This window comes from Macrotis lagotis, chromosome 4, assembly GCF_037893015.1.
Source record: "Macrotis lagotis isolate mMagLag1 chromosome 4, bilby.v1.9.chrom.fasta, whole genome shotgun sequence".
Classification (NCBI taxonomy): Eukaryota; Metazoa; Chordata; class Mammalia; order Peramelemorphia; family Peramelidae; genus Macrotis; species Macrotis lagotis.
Genome location: NC_133661.1, coordinates 43,875,215 through 43,896,779, shown reverse-complemented (window position 1 = coordinate 43,896,779; position 21,565 = coordinate 43,875,215). Strand labels below are relative to the sequence as shown.

Genomic DNA, 21,565 nt, shown 5'->3' with positions numbered 1-21,565 from the left:
GCTCAAAGATTTAATCCTTTCAGCTTGGCCAGGGATTCCTTGTTTAGTTGATAGGGGCTTGTCTTTGCCAGGGAGGGGCAAGGTTCTTAATTAAAAGCTTGTTGACCTCATTTCAATAACTTAGATAATGGGATGGGGTAGAGGTTTATATTGCTTTATGCAATATTAAATGTAAGAGACATGGTCAGTACAGAGGGAACAGATTCGTTATAAAACATTTCTCTGCCCAATATTTCCTCTGCTTCAGATTCAGGGAAACTATTTAATAACTATAGCAATAATTTAGTCAAGTTGTGATAAGGACTTATACTTAAGTGATGACTATGAATAAGAGAAGGGAATAGAAGGGTTTAATAGAATCAAACTTTTGCATCTGAATTGGGGACTAGTGAAACTAAATTTAAGCTATTAACTAGAAGAATGGTGGGGTCCTCCTTAAAACTGGAGACCAGAAGAATATCAGTTTGTATGGAAATTCAACATTTATATTTGAGGCTTGCTTAAAGTTTACTGTGAGCCCTTGGGAACCATAGATTAGGAAATTCACCTTTTTATCACTATAACTATTTTCCTGTCTTTCTTACCAGTCTTAAAGTAGTCTTAAAAGATCCCAAAGCATTAAGAAAACATTTAGAAATAGAGGGGAAAATGATATTGAAAACTTTTTTTTTTCACCTCAAACCAATACAGAATCTGAAATGGACTTAAGTAAGTTACCACAGGGAATTGAAACTTTATTTCAAAATCAATATAACTGTAAAGAAAAGAATTGAATTTTTGAATAAGATGGAATCACCCTCCTCTAGGAGCTTGTATTGCAGAAGTGAAGCCCAGAGGCTGAATTGTCTGTCCAAGGGTGTTCCTGGTACACATGGGCTACCCTTCTCCTATTCTGCTTTTGTCATTCCCTCTAATTTATTGTATTATGACTGTAATCTCTGTCACTCTCTTTTTTTTCAATTTATTAATCAATGAAACATTTTTTAAAAATCTCTGTCACTCTCTTGAAACTGCTTTCCAAGGTTGTGACTGACTTCCCAATACTCAAATCCAACAGCTTTTTGTCAGTCCCCTTTCACCTTGATTAGTCAGTAGCTTTTGATGTTCACTAAATTTCTCTTTTTCCTTAATAATCTCTCTTCATTTGGCTTTCATGACTACTCTCTCTTGGTTCTCCCATTTTACTGACTGCTCCTTTTCTTTATTAATTCTTATTATGTGTCACTTTCCTTTTAAATGCAGGCATTCCCCAAAATTCTGTCCTTGGTCTCTTTCCCTTCTTTACTCTCTGATCTTTGGTAGTCCCCAAAAGTCACATCTATGCAAATGATTCCCACATTTTCATTTCCAGCCACAACCTCTTTCCTGAGTTCTGAACACACATTTCTGTCAATTGACCAGATGTCTTCCCTTCCTTGCCAGCATCTTAAAGTGAATATGTTCAAAGCGGAGTGTGTCAAGTTTCTCTAAAACGTATTCCTCCTTTGACTTCTCACTTTCTGTTTGCATTATGCTCAGCCATATTCATAGCTTCATTTTGCCTCCATGATCAGGGATCTTGGTTTGGACCAGGTCCACAGAGCTTATCAGCAAAGTGCTCTATATAAATCCCCAGCCTCATCAAGCTCAAGGACCCTGTCTTCTTTAAAGAACAGAGTCCACTGGAAGTAACCCCCCAAATCAATGCTCTTCCCTTGATCTGGAGACACTTAGAGTCTGAAGATGACACCACAATATACATTCCTATAATTTATCATTTTGGTGGTCCTGGACTAATCACAAGATCTCTGCCTCAGTTTCCCCAATTGTAAAACATAAATAATAGTGCCTATCTCATTGCAAACTTTAATTCACTATATAAATATGAGCTATTATTATTGCTATTATTTATTAATTCATATTTGATGAAGTTGAAGAAGTGTAAATGTAAAATTATACACCTGGATTTGAAAAAGCTATTGAATACATTTATACAAGAATGGGAGGGAGAAGCATCATAAGATAAATTTGGGGAAAAAAACTCTCTTCATTTGGTGGACTACAAACTCAGTAGATCAGCAATGAGATATAGCAGCTCTTCCTTCAGTATTGTGGTTTGGAAAGAACAGTAGACTAAATGTCAGGAGATGGGGGTTGTGGTTGTGGCATTACTTAGCTCTCCTGTATAATTACAGGAACTTCATTTCCTCCTTTAAAAAGTCATAGGACTGGGTTGGACTGGGTAATTTCTAAGGTATTTCACAGGTCAAAAATCTATGATTCTATAATTTTGCTAAAATTCCCCTTGTGGACTCACTCTTCTGTCTTTCATTCCTCTCATGATTTCAGGTCCCCAGAGAGTGGCTGCTATTAATGATTGCTCTTGATGGAAACTAAATATTTCATGATCTTTAAAAAAATTGTAATGTTTCAATTTTTCCAAAAAAAAGTGGGGAGTGAAGAGAGATGATGTCTTCAAACTTTAGGCTTCGAGATTTTGAATACTGCTCACGTTCTCAAACTTATTATTAGAGGACTAATTTGTAAGCATTTCCAAAGACAATCAAGCAAGGATTGAAAAGGGCCAACAGGGGTTCATCAAGGACAAGTTGCCATGCCAGGCTAACCCACTTCCTGATCTATTCCCAAATGCTGTCATTGGCACTCACCATCACTTCCCCCACTAGGCCAATTTAGGATTTGCTTAATCTTTCTCCTTGATCAAGATAGTTTGCTCTTTCTGCAAACTCAAATTCACTTGAATCTCAGATACCAGGAGAGTATCCAATTCCATTAAAAGTTTTTTCCAGTATACAGAAAGAATAATCTTATCTACAAATCTCATTCTAAAGAGTATAAAGCTTTCCTACATAAAGCAAATCCCTAAAGGACAATTTCATATTGGGGAAGTCAGATAGGAGTGGTACTGGCTCTGGTAAGACCAGTGATCATGGTTCTATGCTGTGTGGAAAATGTTGAAGGTAGACATGAAGATGAATATGAATGAATGATTAAATGAGTGAAAAAGTATTTCTTGGGATGGCTAGGTGGCACAGTGGATAGAGCACCAGCCCTGGAGTCAGGAGTACCTGAGTTCAAATCTGACCTCAGACACTTAATAATGACCTAGCTGTGTGGCTTTGGGCAAGCCACTTAACTCCATTGCCTTACAAAAAAAAACTAAAATAAAAAGTATTTCTTGAGTAATTTCTATATGCTAAGCACTGTACTAAACATGGGGAATACAAATGCAAAGAAAAAGGTATCTCCCATCTAGGAACTTACATTCAAATAGAGTCTCTCTCTCTCTCTCTCTCTCTCTGTCTCTCTGACTCTCTCTCTCTCTCTCCATACACACAGATACACGCACATATGTATATGTTTATATATCTATATACACAAATAGACAAAAATGTATATATAAACTCATTAATATTTCAAAAGAGAATATTCTATATGCATTCTAATATAACATGTATACTATATTTCATATAAAATTATATCTATATTCTCTTTCTATATTATGACTTAAATGAGAGGAGTGTTCTAAATGGGGTGCTTTGAGTTGGACAGCTTACCAACAAGGTGAATAGTTTCATTTTTTGAGTATATTTGCATACTTCTAGGAACAACCTTAGAGTTTATTTAATCATGAGAGCTGAAGGAGTGAAACATGGCTAATTATAGGAGTTCTGGGGAGATAGAAATGTGGTTCCATTGTTTAGTGCTGGGATGGAGCTTATAGAAAGGAAGAGACCAGTTGACATGTTTCATGGAGTATGGTAAGCAGTGAATTTTGCCAGCATTTTGCTTTTACTGGTTAAATTACATTCTTCATATGCTAAATATGATCATCTTCACCTTTGCCTCTAAGAATTCCTAGATTCTTTTAAAGCTTGGTTCAAATGCCACCTCTTGCTTGGAGTCTTTATTAATACCTCCTTCCTCTGCACAGCTGCTGTTTGTTTAGAAAATGTTAACATATATTACTTTGTATGTTTTGCATATAGTTACATATGTGCTTGTTTGTATCCTAAACTTATAAGAGCAGGTACTGTTTCACCTCTGTCTTTGTATCTATAGTGCTTGGCATACAGTAGTTGCTTAATCAATGTTTATTGATTAATCTATTTGATGGTGGTTTTGTTTTTGGTGTCCTCCATAAAAGACAATCTCTTGCTTTCTCTTGGGATAGGAGAATGAATTAAATGACTTCCTAAACATTTTTCCCCACTCAGAAATTCTGACTCTTGCTATCAGTCTTATTAAACACTTACTGTTGACTGTGGACCAGGCCCTAGGTTAAGGATTTGGGATATAAAGAAATGCAAAACTATAGGACCAGCCCTCAAGTATCTCTTATCCTAATGGAGTAAACAGCATGCAGGCAATTATTCCTTCACAATGTATACAAGAGATAGAAGGCAATATAATATTCTAATGATTGGGACAGATAACCCTTGGGTCACCTGAATACTTGAAGTTATGTTTTGAAGCCCTTTTTGGTTTCTTGGCAGATTGACTCACAGATCCTCCCCAGTTCTGCTGACCAGGATGGATGAAGAGCTGCTACCCAATTTACATGTGCTCATCAGTGACAGTAAATCAATTCTGAAGTAGGTGCTTCATTCTTCCACCAAGGGAAAAGTAATGGAATGGGAGGGGCATTAGTTGTCCTCTGCGCTAATTGCTTTACTGCACTCATTGGAAGGAGCTTAATTAAGATTTGAAGGGTTATTTTGTGTCTTCTAGCAATAACCAATCTTAGGAATTGTCTATAAAGTGAGGAAAAGTTATCTTGGAGATTGTCTTGGAGATAAGAAGACCTGGGTTCAAATTTCCTCTCTGCTATATATTAATGCTGTGACCTAGGGCCAGTCACTTAACCTCTTCGATGTTCAGTTTCCCCATCTATAAAATGAGGAAGGGGATGACTAGAACCCACCAAAGTTTCCTTCTGATCCTGACAGTTTGTGATTCTATTAAGTATAATAATCCAAACACTGTACCAACTATACCAGTCTTTTTTGGGCAAGCCTTTCAAGTGATTACCTCCATAGAATTGAGATGAAGGATTTGCCTGACTTAACTGCTTTGGGTCTCAGATTCTTAGACTGTACAATGAAAATGTTAGACTAGATGACCTTCAAAGTCTCTTCAAGTTTTACATCTATTAACCTATGAAGGTTCTTGGGTGGAGAATGAGGGGACCAGTCTGGGGTTGGACCTGAGGAAGTAACCTTGAAGCAAAAAAGTGGCAGAAATGCTCTCATTGCTTTTAGTGATCTTTTTTTCTTTACCATTTTTTTTGTGACCAATCCTACCATTCCATCCCAACATTTTAAATTCTTTTTTACTCATAAATAATTTGCATGTATACATGCCCACAGAATCCTCTTTATTGTGAAAAATATAAAAGTTAATAATGTGAATGGATAAACTAGAAAATGTGTGGAAAGGATTTGGCTACTGATGATAGTTATTCCCAGCTCTCTCTCTCTCTCTCTCTCTCTCTCTCTCTCTCTCTCTCTCTCTCTCTGAGAGAGAGAGAGAGAGAGAGAGATCATTTGATACAGAAATGCCTTGGGTTTTTAATCATATTTAGAACTTTCTCCAAGTAGTTAGATCTGTTATCCCATTTGAGCCTATGAAGCAGTAGCTCAGACCCTGGTTGCCTCTTTTTTACAAATGTTCTCTATGACACAGAACATTTTAACTTCTCCAACATCACATAGCAAATTATTTATTTTCAGTCTCCTGATTCCTAGTCCAGTATTGTCAGCTTCATGTCACATGCCTAAATTTATGTTTTGACCCTTGCAGATCAGAACTCTTATCTTTACTAAAAACATACAATTGTTATCATGAAGGAAGAAGTTTCCAGCTGAGACACCGAGAGGTAAGATTTTGGTTTAACGTTGAAAAAGGATTTTGGCTAAGTAAGCAAAATTCCCCGGAGAAAATCCAGATATTCTGACTAAGGACTTGCTTGGACTCAGTTACAAACTGTGCTAAGGTAGAGAACCACCATGACTGGAGATCGGGGTCTATGGTCAGCCACATTGCATGCTCCTTATTCACCCCAATATTACACTTATTTTTTTAGATAAAATCTTATGGTCTCATAGCATAGTAAAGTTGAAATAGACCTTAGAAAAATGGCTATACCAGTGGTTCTTAAACTGGGGTCTGTGAACTGAAATTAGATAGATAGATAGATAGATAGATAGATAGATAGATAGATAGATAGAAAAACAATTTCACTAAAATTGGTTGCCTATATAATTTTATATATTTTATTTTGTGCATTTAAAAACATGATTCTGCAAAGGGATTCAGAGGACTCACTAGACTGCTAAGGAGATCCAGAAATAAAATGAGCTAAGGATCCCTATCCCCTCTTACCCTCTCATTTTATAGTTTAGTAAACTAAATCATAAAAAGTTCAAATGACATCCTCAAGAATATATGACTGGAGTTACCAACAATGGTTTGCAAAGCTTTAAAAACAGTTAAAATTATCTTGGAGAGAATATTCTAGAAGGGGAAGAGAAGGAAACCTGCAATTTGAGGAGGATGTTGGAAAGGAAGGGGTGGAGGGAGGAAGAAGCAGCCACAGTGATTCATATTTTTCTCTTAGAACAGCTGATCTTGCTTCTACCCTTCTAAGTTGTCCTGAGTCATTCCAATAGCTACTCTATTCCAATGATAATTACTGCTCCCCATCTTCCTCAAAATATGGGGGTCTAGTAGACAACTGTTGGAATTTTTAAAAAAACATATAGTGGGTACTGTATGCAAATGTTGTGTTATATCTAGACATTATGTAATTAAGAAAATATGGTTGCTGCCCTCAGGGAGCTTGCAATCTAGAATAGTAATTAAGAGGTATATGTATAGAATAGGGGTTGTCTAGATAAGAGGGTTTTCATCATTTCTGTTTCATAGACTTCGGGGTAGCTAGGTGGCACAGTGGATAGATCACTGACCCTGGACTCAGGAGGACTTGAGTTCAAATCCAGACTCAGACACTTAATAATTACCTAGCTGTGTGGCCTTGGCCAAGCCACTTAACCCCATTGCCTTGCAAAAAAAAAATACTAACCCATTTCTATTTCATAGACTTCTTTGGTAGTTTGGTGAAATCTATGAATTCTTTCTTGAATTCATGCTTTATTGATTACATTAATAATTGAAAAATGTTTATATCTATTTGAGATTAGTGAAAACAAAGATATTTTCCCCCATTTAGGTTCATTTCCCTAAAATCTATCCATAAAGTCTTCAAAGATATGTAGTTCTTAGGTAAAGAATCCCTCATTGTAAGGGCAACTAGGTGGCGCAGTAGATAGAGCACTGACCCTGAAGGTAGGAGGACCTGAGTTCAAATCAAGCCTCAGACATGTAATAATTACCTAGTTATGTGACCTTGGGCAAGTCACTTAACCTCATTGCCTTGCAAAAAAAAAAAAAGAAGTTCTCATTGTTTCCTGTGATTTCATTGGTTTGGAGAACTAACAGCTGAGGAAATTCTCTCTACCAGAATTGTCAACACCTCTGAAATTTAATCTTAAGAGATTTAATTCAGGGGATGGTTAAGTTAACTTGCAAAGGGTCAACTCAGTGAGTTAATATCAGAGGCAGGACTTGAATTCAGGTCCCTCCAATTCCAAGACAGGTCCCTTCATTGCACCCTGTTAAATCTGACACATATAATCAGAATATTCATGCTAATTTTATTACTATTATTATTAGCTTACATTTGTATGGTGACATAGAGTTGACAAAGAGCTTTCCTCATAATACTTCTGTATTTCTTTTGGTACAGTCATTATTCTTTCCATCTTAGAGATGAGAGATTGAGATTGAGATGGAGTTCCCCAAATTACTCTAGCTAGCTATAGATTGAGGCCTCAAACTCAGATAGTTTAACCTTGAAGCTCAGTGATTATTCCAATAGATGATGCTTCCATCTGTCCTTAGCATCTCATTTTTCCCCCAGGATTTCTGAAATATGAATCCTTCTTTTCTAACCCAATATCCAATTTCTGATCATAATACCCTAGACACTTTTGGAGAAGTCTCTGTGGCTTATAGCCCAACCTTTTGTGGTTCTTTTTTGTCTATAGTTGCACACTGTGTTTGAGAGCTAACCTGACTTATATGCTAAAAATAAATCCCTCCCTCCATCTTGGTTGCTGAAGAACTGGACCCTTTCTGTCTGAATATGTTGATTTTTTTTAAATCAGCAAGAGCCAATGTTTTGCAATAAAGTCTATTTCTAGCTTCTGATCCAAACAACAGATGTTTAGTTGGACTTTTAATCACCCAGACACTATTTACTGTTTATTGTTTGCATAACACTGGAGGGGACAAGAATACATGGTCTTCATAACAGAAATAGGAACTAAAGTCCAAAGAGCTAAATAGCTGCCCAAAACTATGTCTTAATTACCTTTGAAATTCTCCATTGCATGCAGTAAGACCCCCAAGAAGTGTCTAATGGATTGAATGAATGGATAGATGTCGTCCTTGAGGAACTTTCAATATGTCATAGTTAAAAAGAGATAGATTTAGGTTGACTCTAAGATAGGACTCAATAGGTCCTAATCATTAAACCCACAATAAAATAAAATAGACTTTTTTTTTAGCTTTTTCCAGGCAAATGGGGTTAAGTGGCTTGCCCAAGGCCACACAGCTAGGTAATTATTAAGTGTCTGAGGCCGGATTTGAACCCAGTTACTCCTGACTCCAGGGCCAGTGCTTTATCCACTGTGCCACCTAGCCGCCCCTAAAATAGACTTTCTCATGAGATTGATTTGACTATCCCTGGAGCTATTCAAGCAGAGTCTGGATGATTACTTGTCTGAATTATGTAGCTGGATGCAAGATCCTCCATCCATTCTCTCTTTTTCTTTCTTACCCTTATGTGTCACAAACTACAAATCACCAGTAAAGTTCCCACCCCCTCTTTTAGAGTTTTATTTATGAAGGAAAGGAGTTACCTGTTGTGACCTTAGCCAAGTTATTCATATTCTCTGGGCCTCAATTTGCTTATCTGTAAAGTGAAGGGGTTGTTGTTATGATCATACAGGCCCATTAATAAAAAAAATGAGCATGCCTGCCTTATTTTGGTGCATTTAGTGATTTATAATTTGCATATACATACTTTTGTGCTAATTGTTATGCATCATAAGCATGCACTAAATTCAGACATCCAGAAAGTATGAGATAAAGCTAAAATAAATGTTTTTAAAATATTTTATTTTACTAATTAATGGGAAAACATTTTAGTTTTAATAAAGTGTCATATTTGTTGTTCATATTATGCAGATGTGCCCATCTCTCTGTGACCCATGGATCAAAGCACACCACACCACACCTTTCTATCTTCCATCATCTCTCAAAGTCTGTCCAAGCTTGTGTTCATTGCTTCCATGATGCTATCTAACCATATCTTCTGCTGTCCTTTTTTCCTATTGCCTTCAATCTTTCCCAACATCAGGGTCTTTTCCAATGAGTGCCATCTTCTCATTATGTGGCCAAAGTATTTAAGCTTCAGGTTCAATATTTGACCTTCCAATGAATAGCCTGAATTAATTTCTTTAAGTATTGATTGATTTAATTTCCTTGTTGACTAAGGGACTCTCCAAAGACTTCTCCAGCATCACAATTCAAAAGGACCAATTTGAAAGTGTTCAACTTTTCTGATAGTTCAACTTTCGTAGCCATATATTACTACTAGAAAAACCATAGCTTTATCTATACAGATTTTTAAAAAATTATTTTTAGTTTGAGAGCAGTGTTATTATCATTTTTAGGGGCAGCTAGGTGATGCAGTAGATAGAGCACTGACCCTGGAGTCAGGAGGACCTGAGTTCAAATCCAACCTCAGACACTTAATAATTACTAAGCTGTGTGACCTTGGGCAAGTCACTTAACCCTATTGCCTTTGAAAAAAACAAACAATTATCATTTTTAAAAAATTCCTGATGTCCAGAGCATTGTACATACTTGAAAATAATCATTTCTTTTTAGTAATCAGTTATTTAGTTAATTTGATCAAAGCAGTTAGTTAAATAGATCAATAAATATACCTTTAGGATAAAATATGATAATGGACAGTGACCAGCAGCCTTTCAGGATTAGCTATTTTTCTCTTTTTGTAGATATTCTGCACATGATCAAAAAAAATAAATAAAAGGAATTTATCTCTGATTTCAAATCAGGAAGTTTTCAATGTAAATGTATTTTTTTAAATGTGGTTCTGCTTGCTAAATGGGGCTTGTGGCTGAATTTCCCATTCATGGTGGAATATTTTAATTGTTGTTTTATGTTATTTTATTTTTAGTTTTTGTAAGGCAAATGGGGTTAAGTGGTTTGCCCAAGGCCACAGAGCTAGGTCATTATTAAGTGTCTGAGGGCCCATTTGAACTCAGGTACTCCTGACTCCAGGGCCAGTGCTCTATCCACTGCGCCACCTAGCTGCTTCATAGGAGAGTTTTAATTTTAATTTTTAATCATTTAATCATTTTAATTTTTAATCATTTAATCATTAATCATTTAATCATTGTTTTTGTCTTGGCATTCACATTACTCAACATGTCCTATGCTCAAAGCTCTAAAACTGGAGAGGGGAGCTCATAGACACAGTTAATAATTGTTACATTCTAATTAGGGCAGCTAGGTGGTGCCATAGGAAATAGAGTACCAGGAAGTCACTGGTCTTAATCTGGTTTGAGATACTTCCTAGCTGTGTGACCCTGGGCAGGTCATTTAATCCTGCTTGCCTCAGTTTACTCATCTGTAAAATGAGCTGGAGAAGGGGGTCTTTACCAAGTAAATCCCAAATGAGGTCCCAAAAGAGACAGACATGACAGAAATTATTCAACAACAAAGCAATCTATTTGAGGAACATCAAATTTATTTTATATACTGAAGCCCTCAAGAGCAATATTCCTCTATAAATCTTCCTAGGCAGGCTTCTTCTTAGAGTCAAAGGTCTTAACTGACTTTTACTGCTTCCTCATATTCTCAAATCTCTGAGGCCATTTCCAGTTTCTAGTCTTCCTCTAACATAAAATGCTCTCTCCCTTTAAAATATGTGTTTAGACTCATTGTAAGAATGATAATAGACTTAAAAGTAAGTATCAGTGATCGTTATGCTCTGGGGAAATGCAAGTTGTGAACCACAGAATGCTTTTAGGAGTGAGTTAGGAGGCCTGGCCTGAGCTTTGCAGAGGTCCCTTGATTTGATGACTTCTATTGTTTGGGCCAGCTGGTCCGGAATCATCCTGATGAGGCCTCAAGGCAGTTTCCTGTACAGGATTTGCTTTATTTGCTTTCCTACTCCCTGATTCTGTCCACACACACACACACACACACACACACACACACACACACACACACACACAGCCTACTTTGGAGAGAGAATTAAACTGCAACTTGGCTCAAATCTTTAGTAGAAGATGGGGAGATGTCTTGAATTTGGAAATGGGAGGAGGGAGCTTTGGAAGGGCAGTTTTCTATAAAATAATATCAACTCTTTGCTTTTTTCTATCCAGAACTGTTATACTGTTATTTCTACTTGGTATACTCCCTGTGTGAAAATTTCTCCTCCTGCTACATATGAATAGTTTATTTGCTATTTACTCTGACAGAGTTCCCCAGGGCATTATTGAGACATTATTGAGCAGTTTGCTGAGGGCCACACAACTAATCTGTGTTAATTTGAACATACTGTCTTCTTGATGTCTACCCACTACACATAATGATGTTCTCTTTCTTAAATGTATTTGTTGTTCAGTCGTATCTGATTCTTTGTGATTCCATTTGGGATTTTCTTGGCAAAGACATTGAATTTGTTGGCCATTTCCTTCTCCAACTAATTTTACAGATGAGGAAACTGAGGCAAACAGGGTGAAGTGATTTGCTCAGGATCATAAATCTAGTGAATGTCTGTGGCTGGATTTGAACTCAGGAATATGAATCTTTCTCACACCAGTCTGGTGCTCTATCCACTGAGCCACTTGACTGCTTCCTTAATTTATAATTAACTATAAATGATTGATTTTATTTACTTTTCCTTGAAAAAACTACAGCAAAAGTTTCATTAATTTGCTTATTTAGGGGAAGCAAGGAAACAGGGCCCTGGACTTTGGAGTCATTAGGACTGCAGTGTCCTAGGCTGGGAAGGACTTCTCCTTCCTTAGTCTGCCATCTGCTGGCCACAAAGCTATTTTGTTATTGGGCTGGAAGGGAGCAACAGACATTAACTTTAGAATATTAGCTACTTTCTCTCCTTTTCCATCTTATGTGCTTCTTTAATAATATAAAATATAATATTGTTAATAATGGTAATAAAAGCACCAGGCATGACATGTTGGCTAGAATCATATATCAAAACCTTCCCTTCTTTCCTCATCCACCAGTGGAAAAAATCTAAATGTAACAAAAGCAGACTTCATAATAGCCTGGATAATTCAATCAGTAAATCACAATGGAACCAGCTTGCTATGTCTCGTACTGATGGCCATGATCACCTCCACAGTACATTGATCCATAAAAAAACTTAAAAAACATTTTGAATAGTGTCGCCATGCTAAAGGCTTATCATCTCTAAACCATATGGAATAAAGTATTTTGGAAATAAAGGGACCTAGAAGAAGATAAGAAAAACCATGGGGGAAGAGGTTGAGATGTATCCCTGTTGTCCTGTCCCTGGCACTGTACCAAGGACCCCTTCTCAGAATGACATTTTAGATGAATAGAATATGTACTGGGTAAATTTTAGATAACCATTGAAGGGAGATTCTCCCCCTATTGAAAATTCCAAAAGGATATGATCATGTATACATATTTGACTTGTGATCTATGCACCACAGTATTTCTTTAACACCATTCCTCAGGCAATGGAAAGCAATTCATGAAGATAAAATCAATGACTAATTGAAATTTAGGCCAGGAAGGAAGGTTAGAGATCATATTTCTCCCCTTTCTTCTTGTGAATGAGGGGTGAGGGGGTGGGGAACACACTGCTTCAGCTTCTCTGGGCAAAGGCAAAGAACAGAAAACCGACATCTCTGAGGTCAGCATGTGCCCAGGAACTGGTTCTCATGGCTCACTCCACTATCAGGCCACATGATTATTGCATTTCATTGGTTCATCACCGTAGCCTATTAATAACAATGTAAATATTCACTCTCGGTAGCCAGCCTTGTCCCAGTAAAAAAAGGAATTATGGAAGATTGTAAAATAAGCATTATTCAATAATGTGACATGGCTTCTAAAAAACTAAATAATTAAGGGAAGGAGAGTTGGAGGAGAGAATGGGGAGTGAGGGCTCGTCCTACTTTACTCTGAACTGGTCAGACCACGTTTGGTTTATTGTATCCAATTTGGGGGGCTACATTTTGGAAAGACATGCGCAGGGTGCAGTGTTCTCAAAGAAGGGCAACCAGATGGATAAGGGAATTCTAAACTATGTTGCATGAAAACTGAAGAAATGATCATGATTATCAGTGGGGGACAGGCCAACATGTGATGGTAGTCTGCATATATCTCTATGGCTATTATGTGAAAGAGGGCTGAGACTCATTCTTCATGTCTCCAGAGCACAGATTACTGAATCGATGGATAGAGATTTGCAAGAAGACAGTTTCCCATTTAGAATAATAAAATAAATAATACTGTAATAAATTATTGAGAAATATGAAAGAATACATAGCCCAGGAAGACCTAAATTCAGGCCCACCTCTGAATGTGAGTTGTTTGAGAGCAGAGATAGGGACTATCTTTTGTCTCTTTGATTCTCCAGAATTTCACATTGTATTCAGAAAATAGTAGATTATTAATTAATGTTTATTGATTGACTAATAGGTGCATACTGGCTATGTCTAGTTCCTTAAACTCTCAGAACTTCTAGAACAGTAATGTCAAACTCAAATATAAATGGGAGTTACAAACCAAATCTAAGATTCATGTGGCCAGCATATTGACTTAGAAAATGACAAATTAGCATTAGGTTTTGCCTATTCTTACTTACTTTGCTGAATATTTCCCAATTACATTTTAATCTGGTTCTGACTAGAGTCGAAATTGTTGGGGGTCTGTGCTACATGTTGGACCTCTCTATTCTAGACATCGCTCTAAGATTATAAGGTACAAAGAATGTATCAACCTGTCCTTATAGGCAGGTTGTGTTCAGCCAGCAATTTTCTATACCAGTGAAATGACAGATGCTAAGAAAATACCTAACCAGCAGAACTGTCCAAGAATGGGATGGGTCATTTCACTACATATCTTTAAACAGAGTACAGAGGACCTATTATTGGCAGGACAAGAATTCAAAAGGAAGTCTTGCTTTGGATAGAGACAAGATTTTGGATGACCTTTAAAGTTCCTTCCATTTCTTGGATAACATGATTCTGCCTGAAATCCCTTTCTGTGCAGAGGATACATACTGATGGTGGGAAGGATAGAGTAGGGAATCTTTTCTTCCTTCATTTCCTTTTTATCTTCCTTTCCAAAGTCTCCATAAGATTGCTTTGAATGGAAATTTCAGGAGATTGAACAAGGTGTCAGTTAGTAAAATATGACTGGACAAGATATAAAGACTAGAACTATGATTTCATTAGTACCAGAAACTTCATGATTGAAGAAGCTGCCCCTACCGATACAGGTTAGCATTTTTTTCTATACCTGATCACCTCTAAGTGGTTAGGCCTTTTAAGACCAAGTAACTTGCCCAGGATCACATAAGTAAGCATGTGTCAGACTTGGGATTTGACCCTGGTATTCCTGATTCTGAGGCTGGTTCTTGATCTATAGCCACAGTTTCCCAAGAGAGAGACTAAAGTGAATAAGAAATGGACCTGGTTTCCAAAAGTTGACATTGTCCCCATAGTTTCTACGTATCACTTCTCAGGGGAGTTCCTCCCTTTAAAGAAGCATAACACCAGTGAGAGAAAACCTTCATATATATGATGAGATTCTAGACTGTGACTGTTAGAACCCAATTCCTAGAGTCCAATCTGACAACTTTAGAAAATACTATTTACTGGGTCAAGGAATTAGGAAGAAAATTAAGAAAGTTCAGAGTTTTGGAGTTATCAAAGTTGTGATTCATATCCAACTCCCTTCAAGGTTTAATTCAAGTGCCATCTCCTTCATGAGGCCTTCTCTGATTTCCTTAGCTATTATTGCCTGACCCACCTCCACCAATCAAGCTTTTGTTGATATCATATATGTATATTTATTTATATATAGGGATGTATGTATACATATTATATATAGAAAATATCAACATATTTACCTATGTATATGTGTGTATGTATGTGTGTGTCTGTGTGTCTGTGTGTGTGTGTGCCTATACACACACATATATCTTTATCTGTGAGTTTTTCCTGGTAGAATGTTAGTTCCCTAAAGGCAGGGACTATCTCACTTTTTCATTTCTATCTCCTCTGGCTAAATCAGTACTTCTCATATGGAAAGTGCTAACTAAAGGTTTATTGATTAATTACCAAGAATTTGGGCTCAAAGCTCCTCCTTAACATTTTTGAAATTTTTCAAGTTTACAACATTTAAATCCATTGGGAGTCTATTATTTTGCCTTCAGTTATGCCTTGATTATATTTCTCTTTTTAATTCCTAGATTATTAATCTTATTTTCAATATTTTTCTTGGTATTAACAACTATTAATAACCATAATCATACAATTTATATACAGTCCCATCTTATATATATTCAGATCTTTGCATAAAACCAAAAAGATATGACTTGACCGATTGGGAATGATTATCCCTATTTTCTTAGACTCCCTTTCTGCCATGTGTCCATTAACACAACCTAAAATGGTATCCCCTGGCTGTTTTGTTTTGATTCTTAGTTTTAAACCTCAGTTTCCCCTTCTAATAAGCACAGTAACTATTTGCAATATGGTAGTTATAGTTAAGATGTATCATTACCTTTGTTGTTTATCCAACTGGAAAGTCTATCTTATCTACTTCAATTGGTTATTGAAAGAAAGCAAGGAAAAATTCTTCCCTTCATTAGCACTCTCCAGCATGGCATGGACTGGAGGACAATATGAGAGCAATGGCAGAATATGCATCTTTCTCTTTAAGATGAGAAACCAGTAATGCAGGAAAACACCAGAACAGAAGGTTATTTATAGAAAAACTTTATTTGTGAGTTCACAGTTCATAAATGACTGGGAGATTTGAGTTCAAAGACCGGGATATCCTGCCCTGGTGGGAACTCCTGGAATGTTCCAAGGCAGTGTTCAACATGGAGGGCTGAATTCTTTTCTCCAAAGCCTTACCCCACTCACTGGACAGTTTTGTCGGGGGACCCCCAGGAATCTTTGCTTCACAGACTCTGTTTCGGCGGGCAACCCTGGACTTCCCTGTTTCAGTCTGTTTATGCAGAGGTGAAGGGTCAGTGGTTAAGCTGGTCCTCCTCAGGGCATCCTTCCAGCTCTGTCGTTTTGGTTGAGATTCCCCAAAAAGCCAGTCTAGAGGGTCGGTGTTGCTGCCCAGAGTCAATGCAGGTTGCTGGCCACTGAAGTGGGCAGTAATGTCCTGCAGGGATGAAGTTGGAGTTGATTTCTCATTGAGTGAAGCTGAAACCACATCATTGGAGGTCTTTCCTCTGATTCTGCATGGCTTTCGTGGTCTGTTGTAGGGTAGACGTTGGGCCCCATCGAGCACAGAAGTGGGCTGGGCTAGCTGACAGATGGATTTCACATAGTCGTCAAGGCTTTGTGATGAGAGAAGATCACTTTGCAGCTCATCTTTGGTCTGGGTGCCTCCCAGCATCATCATCTCTGAGGTCTCACTTATGGTTGGCAGGAGGGCCACTGAAATCAGAAGCCTGGACCTCATACCTTGATTTCGGGGGGAAAATCAAGCTATTAGTTGTGGGAAATGTTAGAGCCTAATATGCAAGCAATTTTCATTCTTATTTAACATTTAAAAGTTCCTGAGGCATATCAATGACCCTAACAACCCTCTCTGTTAGAAGAGATGAAGGATGAGCAAAGACAATGTTGAATTTAGTAAAACTTTCCTTTTCTAGCTAGACATTCATTGTTTTTTTTTTGGTAGGCAATAATAAGAGCATTTATATAAAGCACTTTTTGATTTGCAGAATACATTGCATTTTTATCATTTAATCTTTCTAAGATACTGTGAGGTGGGTCCTGCTATCATCCCCATTTTACAGATGAGGAAACCGAGACAGTGATGTTAAGTAACTTATTCATTGCTCTATATCTGGTTAATGTCAGAGACAGAATTTGAATTCAGATCTTCCTGACACTGAACCCAGAACTCTATCCTGTATATCCCCCATTTGTGGAACCTGCCTCAGATACTTGTACTGACAAGTCATTTCCTGGCCTCAAAGTCTCTGATCCTTACTATAATTAATCCCATGGCTACTTATAATGGGGGAAAAAATAGAATTAGCTTCTTAGCTTCCCCTTTCTCAAGCTAGGCACCTTGGAGGCCCAGGGAGGTAGATAGGCATCCTCATTTTCTATGAATTCATAGCTAGACTTGAATTTCAAATTTCCTTCCATGCTAAAAGCAGGATACAGGAATGTTTAAGACAAACTTCAATGCCTTCCTCAGTTGCAAGTCAACTAGCTTCTCTAACTGGTCTTTTGAGCCCATTGAAAGTAATTTTTAATAAATTAAAGCACACACACATGTGCACACACACACACACACACACACACACACACACACACACCCAAGCCAAGGTACATAGAGTATATGCTCTCACCTGCAGCTGCAGAGACTGGTCGGTGAAGCTCTGTCTGAGGTTGCTAAACACGAACTGAAAGGGAATCGTCTTCCCCGGCTGGGCTGGGCCAGCACCAAGAGGCCGAGGTCCCGGGGGGCCAGGCCGAGCGCCAAGGGCCAAGACAGGGCCTGGAGCTGCTGTTGCTGCCTGCTGACCAGGGAGCTGTCTGAGTGAGCTGGGCTGCCGGGCTGCCTCTTATACCATCCCCTGGTCCTGGAGAACTGTCAGCTGGGGCCTAAAAATAGCCACACTCAGGAAGACTCTACGAGGAAAAACAGGCTGGAACTGGCCTGGGTTTGGTCCTTTCACTAACCTCTCAGTCAATGTTTGTCTTTCAGATTCATTTCCCCAATGATTCAGCCATTGTTTATCTTGCTGGGGGGGTGGAGTGGGGGAGGAGGCTCTGCTCCTTGGGCCCTTGGCTCACTTGCTTGTGCACAGGCTGCTCCAGCCCCTACTAGAGCAAAGGGCTCATGAAAGCTTTTCCGCCAATAGGCTAAAAACTGATTTCCATTGTTCCCATGTACTGCTTTCCCACAGAAACAAAGCTCTTTTGGGGCCAGTTTCCAAGCCAAGTCCCCCTGCACCCTGCACCCTGCACCTGTCAGGTGGCTGGGGGACCCAGGCCTTGGTAGCTGGTCACACGGTGGTGGGTTGCCCCCTATGGATCTCAGGACCGGGCACCAGAAGGACAGGGCAGTGGCTCCAGCTGGTGTGGAAAAACAACTTTCCTGAATCAGTTCTTATTTTTAAAGATGGTTTGGATGATATTGTCTTAAGGCAGTTTCTCCTTCTGGACTTCCAGCCCTTTTCCCTCAAATCTTGCTAGATATTCTACAGAATGTCTGAATTAGAAGGTCCTGCCTAGGGAGGAGAAGAGGCATTTATTAAGTGCCTACTATTTCCAGGAATTTCCAGACAGTATCTTAGTGATCTTCACAATAACCCAGAGAGATGCACTCTGTGAGGAATTTCATAGTTGAAGAAACTGAGGTAAACAGAGCTGAAGTGAATTAATTGCCTAGACCCCCACAGCCAATGAGTGTTTGAGGTGGGATTTGAACTCAGATCTTCCTGACTCCAGACCTGGAATTCTATCCACTGTGCCATCTACCTAGCTGCCAAAGATCTTTTTTCTGATCAACCTCTCTGACAAAGTGAGATAGAGAGAGAGAGAGAGAGAGAGAGAGAGAGAGAGAGAGAGAGAGAGAGGCAGAGAGAGAGAGAGGAAGAGAGACAGAGAGACAGACAGAGAGCATTTTAAAAAAAGAAATTGCCTGTTGTTTTTTTTTTTAGGTTTTTTGCAAGGCAAACGGGGTTAAGTGGCTTGCCCAAGGCCACACAACTAGGTAATTATTAAGTGTCTGAGACCAGATTTGAACCCAGGTACTCCTGACTCCAGGGCTGGTGCTTTATCCACTGCGCCACCTATAAGTCACATGCCAAATATATGGAGGATAGGCTTAGAAAGTTAGGGCGCTTGGGAGAGTCCTTCTATGGGAAGTTGAGTCTTAAATGAAGTTCAAGAACATAAGAGGGAGAGATTCAAAAGGAGAGATTCAAGTGTGGAAAGGCATAGAAATGGGAGCTAGAGTCCTGTGTTCAAGAGAATCAGAGTCACAATGATCCACCCACACATTTCACCCTAGAGAACAAACATTTGGATCTAGGAGGATAAAGAAGGAGCCCATGGGCATAAAGTTAAGTGTTTTTCTCCTTCCTAGGTCAAGGAATAGCAATCCTTGAGTCTCCATGCTTTAGGCTACACCCCAACTATCTATCTATCTATCTATCTATCTATCTATCTATCTATCTATCTTTTATATCTGTCTATTCATCCATCTGTCCATTCATTCATTCATCCATCATCTTCCTTCCTTCCTTCCTTCTTTCCTTCCTTCCTTCCTTCCTTCCTTCCTTCCTTTCTTCTTTTTGTTTATCATCCATCTATTTTTCTCTTATCGTTCTATCATCTATCTGTCCATCTTTCTTTCTATATATCATTTATCTTTCTTTCTGTCATCTATCTATCATTTTCCCATCTTTATCTTTCTATTATCTATTTGTCTTTTTCTATTTATCAACTTTCTTTCTCTTTTTCTTTCTATATTTTTCTTCCTTTCTCTTTCTCTCTCTTCCTTTCTACTTATCATCTGTCTGTCTATCATCTATATATTTTTCTACCTTTATCTTTCTATCATATATCTGTCCATCTCTTTCTTTCTAATTATCATTTGTCTTTCTTCCTTTGTATTTATCATCTATATGTCTGCATGTCTGTCTATCTATCATCTATTTTTCTATCTTTATCTTTCTATCATCTATCTGTCCACCTCTTTCCTTCCATTTATCATTTGTTTTTCTTTCTATTTATCATTCGTCTTTTTTCTTTCTACAATCTATCTTTCTATCTTTATCTTTCTAACATCTATGCCTATCTTTCTATTTATCATCTTTTTTCTTTCTTTCATTCTTTCTTTCTCCCTTTCTATTTCTTATCTATCTGTCTATCTATCTATAATCTATTTTTCTCTTTATCTTTCTTTCTATCATCTATCTGTCCATCTCTTTTTATTTATCATTTGCCTTTCTTTTCTTTCTTTCTTTCTTTCTTTCTTTCTTTCTTTCTTTCTTTATTTTCTTCTTCCTTCCTTCCTTCCTTTCCTTCCTTTCTTTCTTCTTTCTCTCTCTCTTTCTTTCTTTCTTTCTATTATCTGTCTATCGTTCTATTTATCATCTTTTTTTCCTTTCTCTTTATCATCTATCATCTGTCTATTTATCTATCTTTCTATCTATCGACAATAACTCTAAAAAAAGCAATATTTCTATTCTAATATCCAAACCTTTTTTGAACATGGTATCTACATTAATACCTAGCTTTAAGCCTTTGGCAAAATGTGGATTTCAGGAACCATCTCGGTCCATGCTGTGTTATTCCATTATTGTTCCATTACTGTTCTCTTGTGCAAGGCTTCCCATTAATCTGTCATCAAACTTACTACTGACTTTGTATTTCAAGTATATTCAGTACTGGGCTTGCATTCAAGGTTCAGGATGGGACTAGCCAGAAAACACTTGTTCTTTAAAAAAAAATACCTTGAGCAGAAAGTTGTAAGTGAGGAAACAAAAATTCTGAATTCTCTCCAAGTCTTTCATTGACTTGCCATACTGTTTGCACATTACTTCTTTACTTAGTGTCTTTCTAAAAGGAGTGAGGCTGTTGTTTCTAATCAGACTATATCTGCATTGTTGTGTTTGACTCCGAGTTTCACATATTGGGAAAGATATTGGGAAGGTCCAGAGGAAGGTGACTGATATAAAAGGAATAATAGGGGATTGTGGTACTGTGGAAAAGAGAACTGACAACCTCAAGAAGAACAAACTTAGTTGGGGAAGGGGATGGAAAGATGGGGAAAGAAAGAAATGATAGAAATCTTCCAGATTTTTCAAGTGTAGCTTTTCTTGTCCTACAGGACATAGCAAAGACTAATAGCTAGAAATAGCAAAGAAGCAGATCTGAATACAATATGAGGATATGTTTCTAGTAATTCAAGTGATCTTTTAAATGGAGTTGTCTGCCTCATATAGTAAATTTCCTGTCACTAGAAGTTTCAAGTATGAACTGGCCCTTTTTTCAGAAATACTGTACAGAGGGGATTCCTGTTTCAGATAGAGAACAGCTAGATTTTAGTGACAGCTTACAATTGAGTCTAGTCATTTTCTAAGACACCTCCTTAAGAAAAGAAGAGCAATTATTATTATTATTATTATTAT

At 37.8% G+C, this 21,565-nt stretch overlaps 2 protein-coding genes across 4 annotated transcripts in view; one reads left to right on the top strand and one right to left on the bottom strand.

The window, feature by feature from the left end:
* The window catches only part of RASSF4 (Ras association domain family member 4), a 72,618-nt gene that overhangs the window by 25,289 nt on the left and 25,764 nt on the right, over positions 1–21,565 (top strand). For all 3 annotated transcript variants that reach the window (XM_074232651.1, XM_074232650.1, XM_074232649.1), the window contains 2 exons: positions 4,497–4,595; positions 5,803–5,878. In XM_074232651.1, coding sequence (XP_074088752.1) covers positions 4,534–4,595; positions 5,803–5,878 — 138 coding nt within the window. In that variant the 5' untranslated portion in view covers positions 4,497–4,533. The remainder of the gene's footprint in view (positions 1–4,496; positions 4,596–5,802; positions 5,879–21,565) is intronic.
* On the bottom strand, positions 16,148–17,963 carry DEPP1 (DEPP autophagy regulator 1). Its single transcript, XM_074232652.1, has 2 exons — positions 17,771–17,963; positions 16,148–16,868 (listed from the first exon to the last, which is right to left on the bottom strand). Exon 2 carries the CDS (start codon positions 16,864–16,866, stop codon positions 16,177–16,179), a length of 690 nt encoding a protein of 229 aa, XP_074088753.1. The 5' UTR covers positions 16,867–16,868; positions 17,771–17,963; the 3' UTR covers positions 16,148–16,176.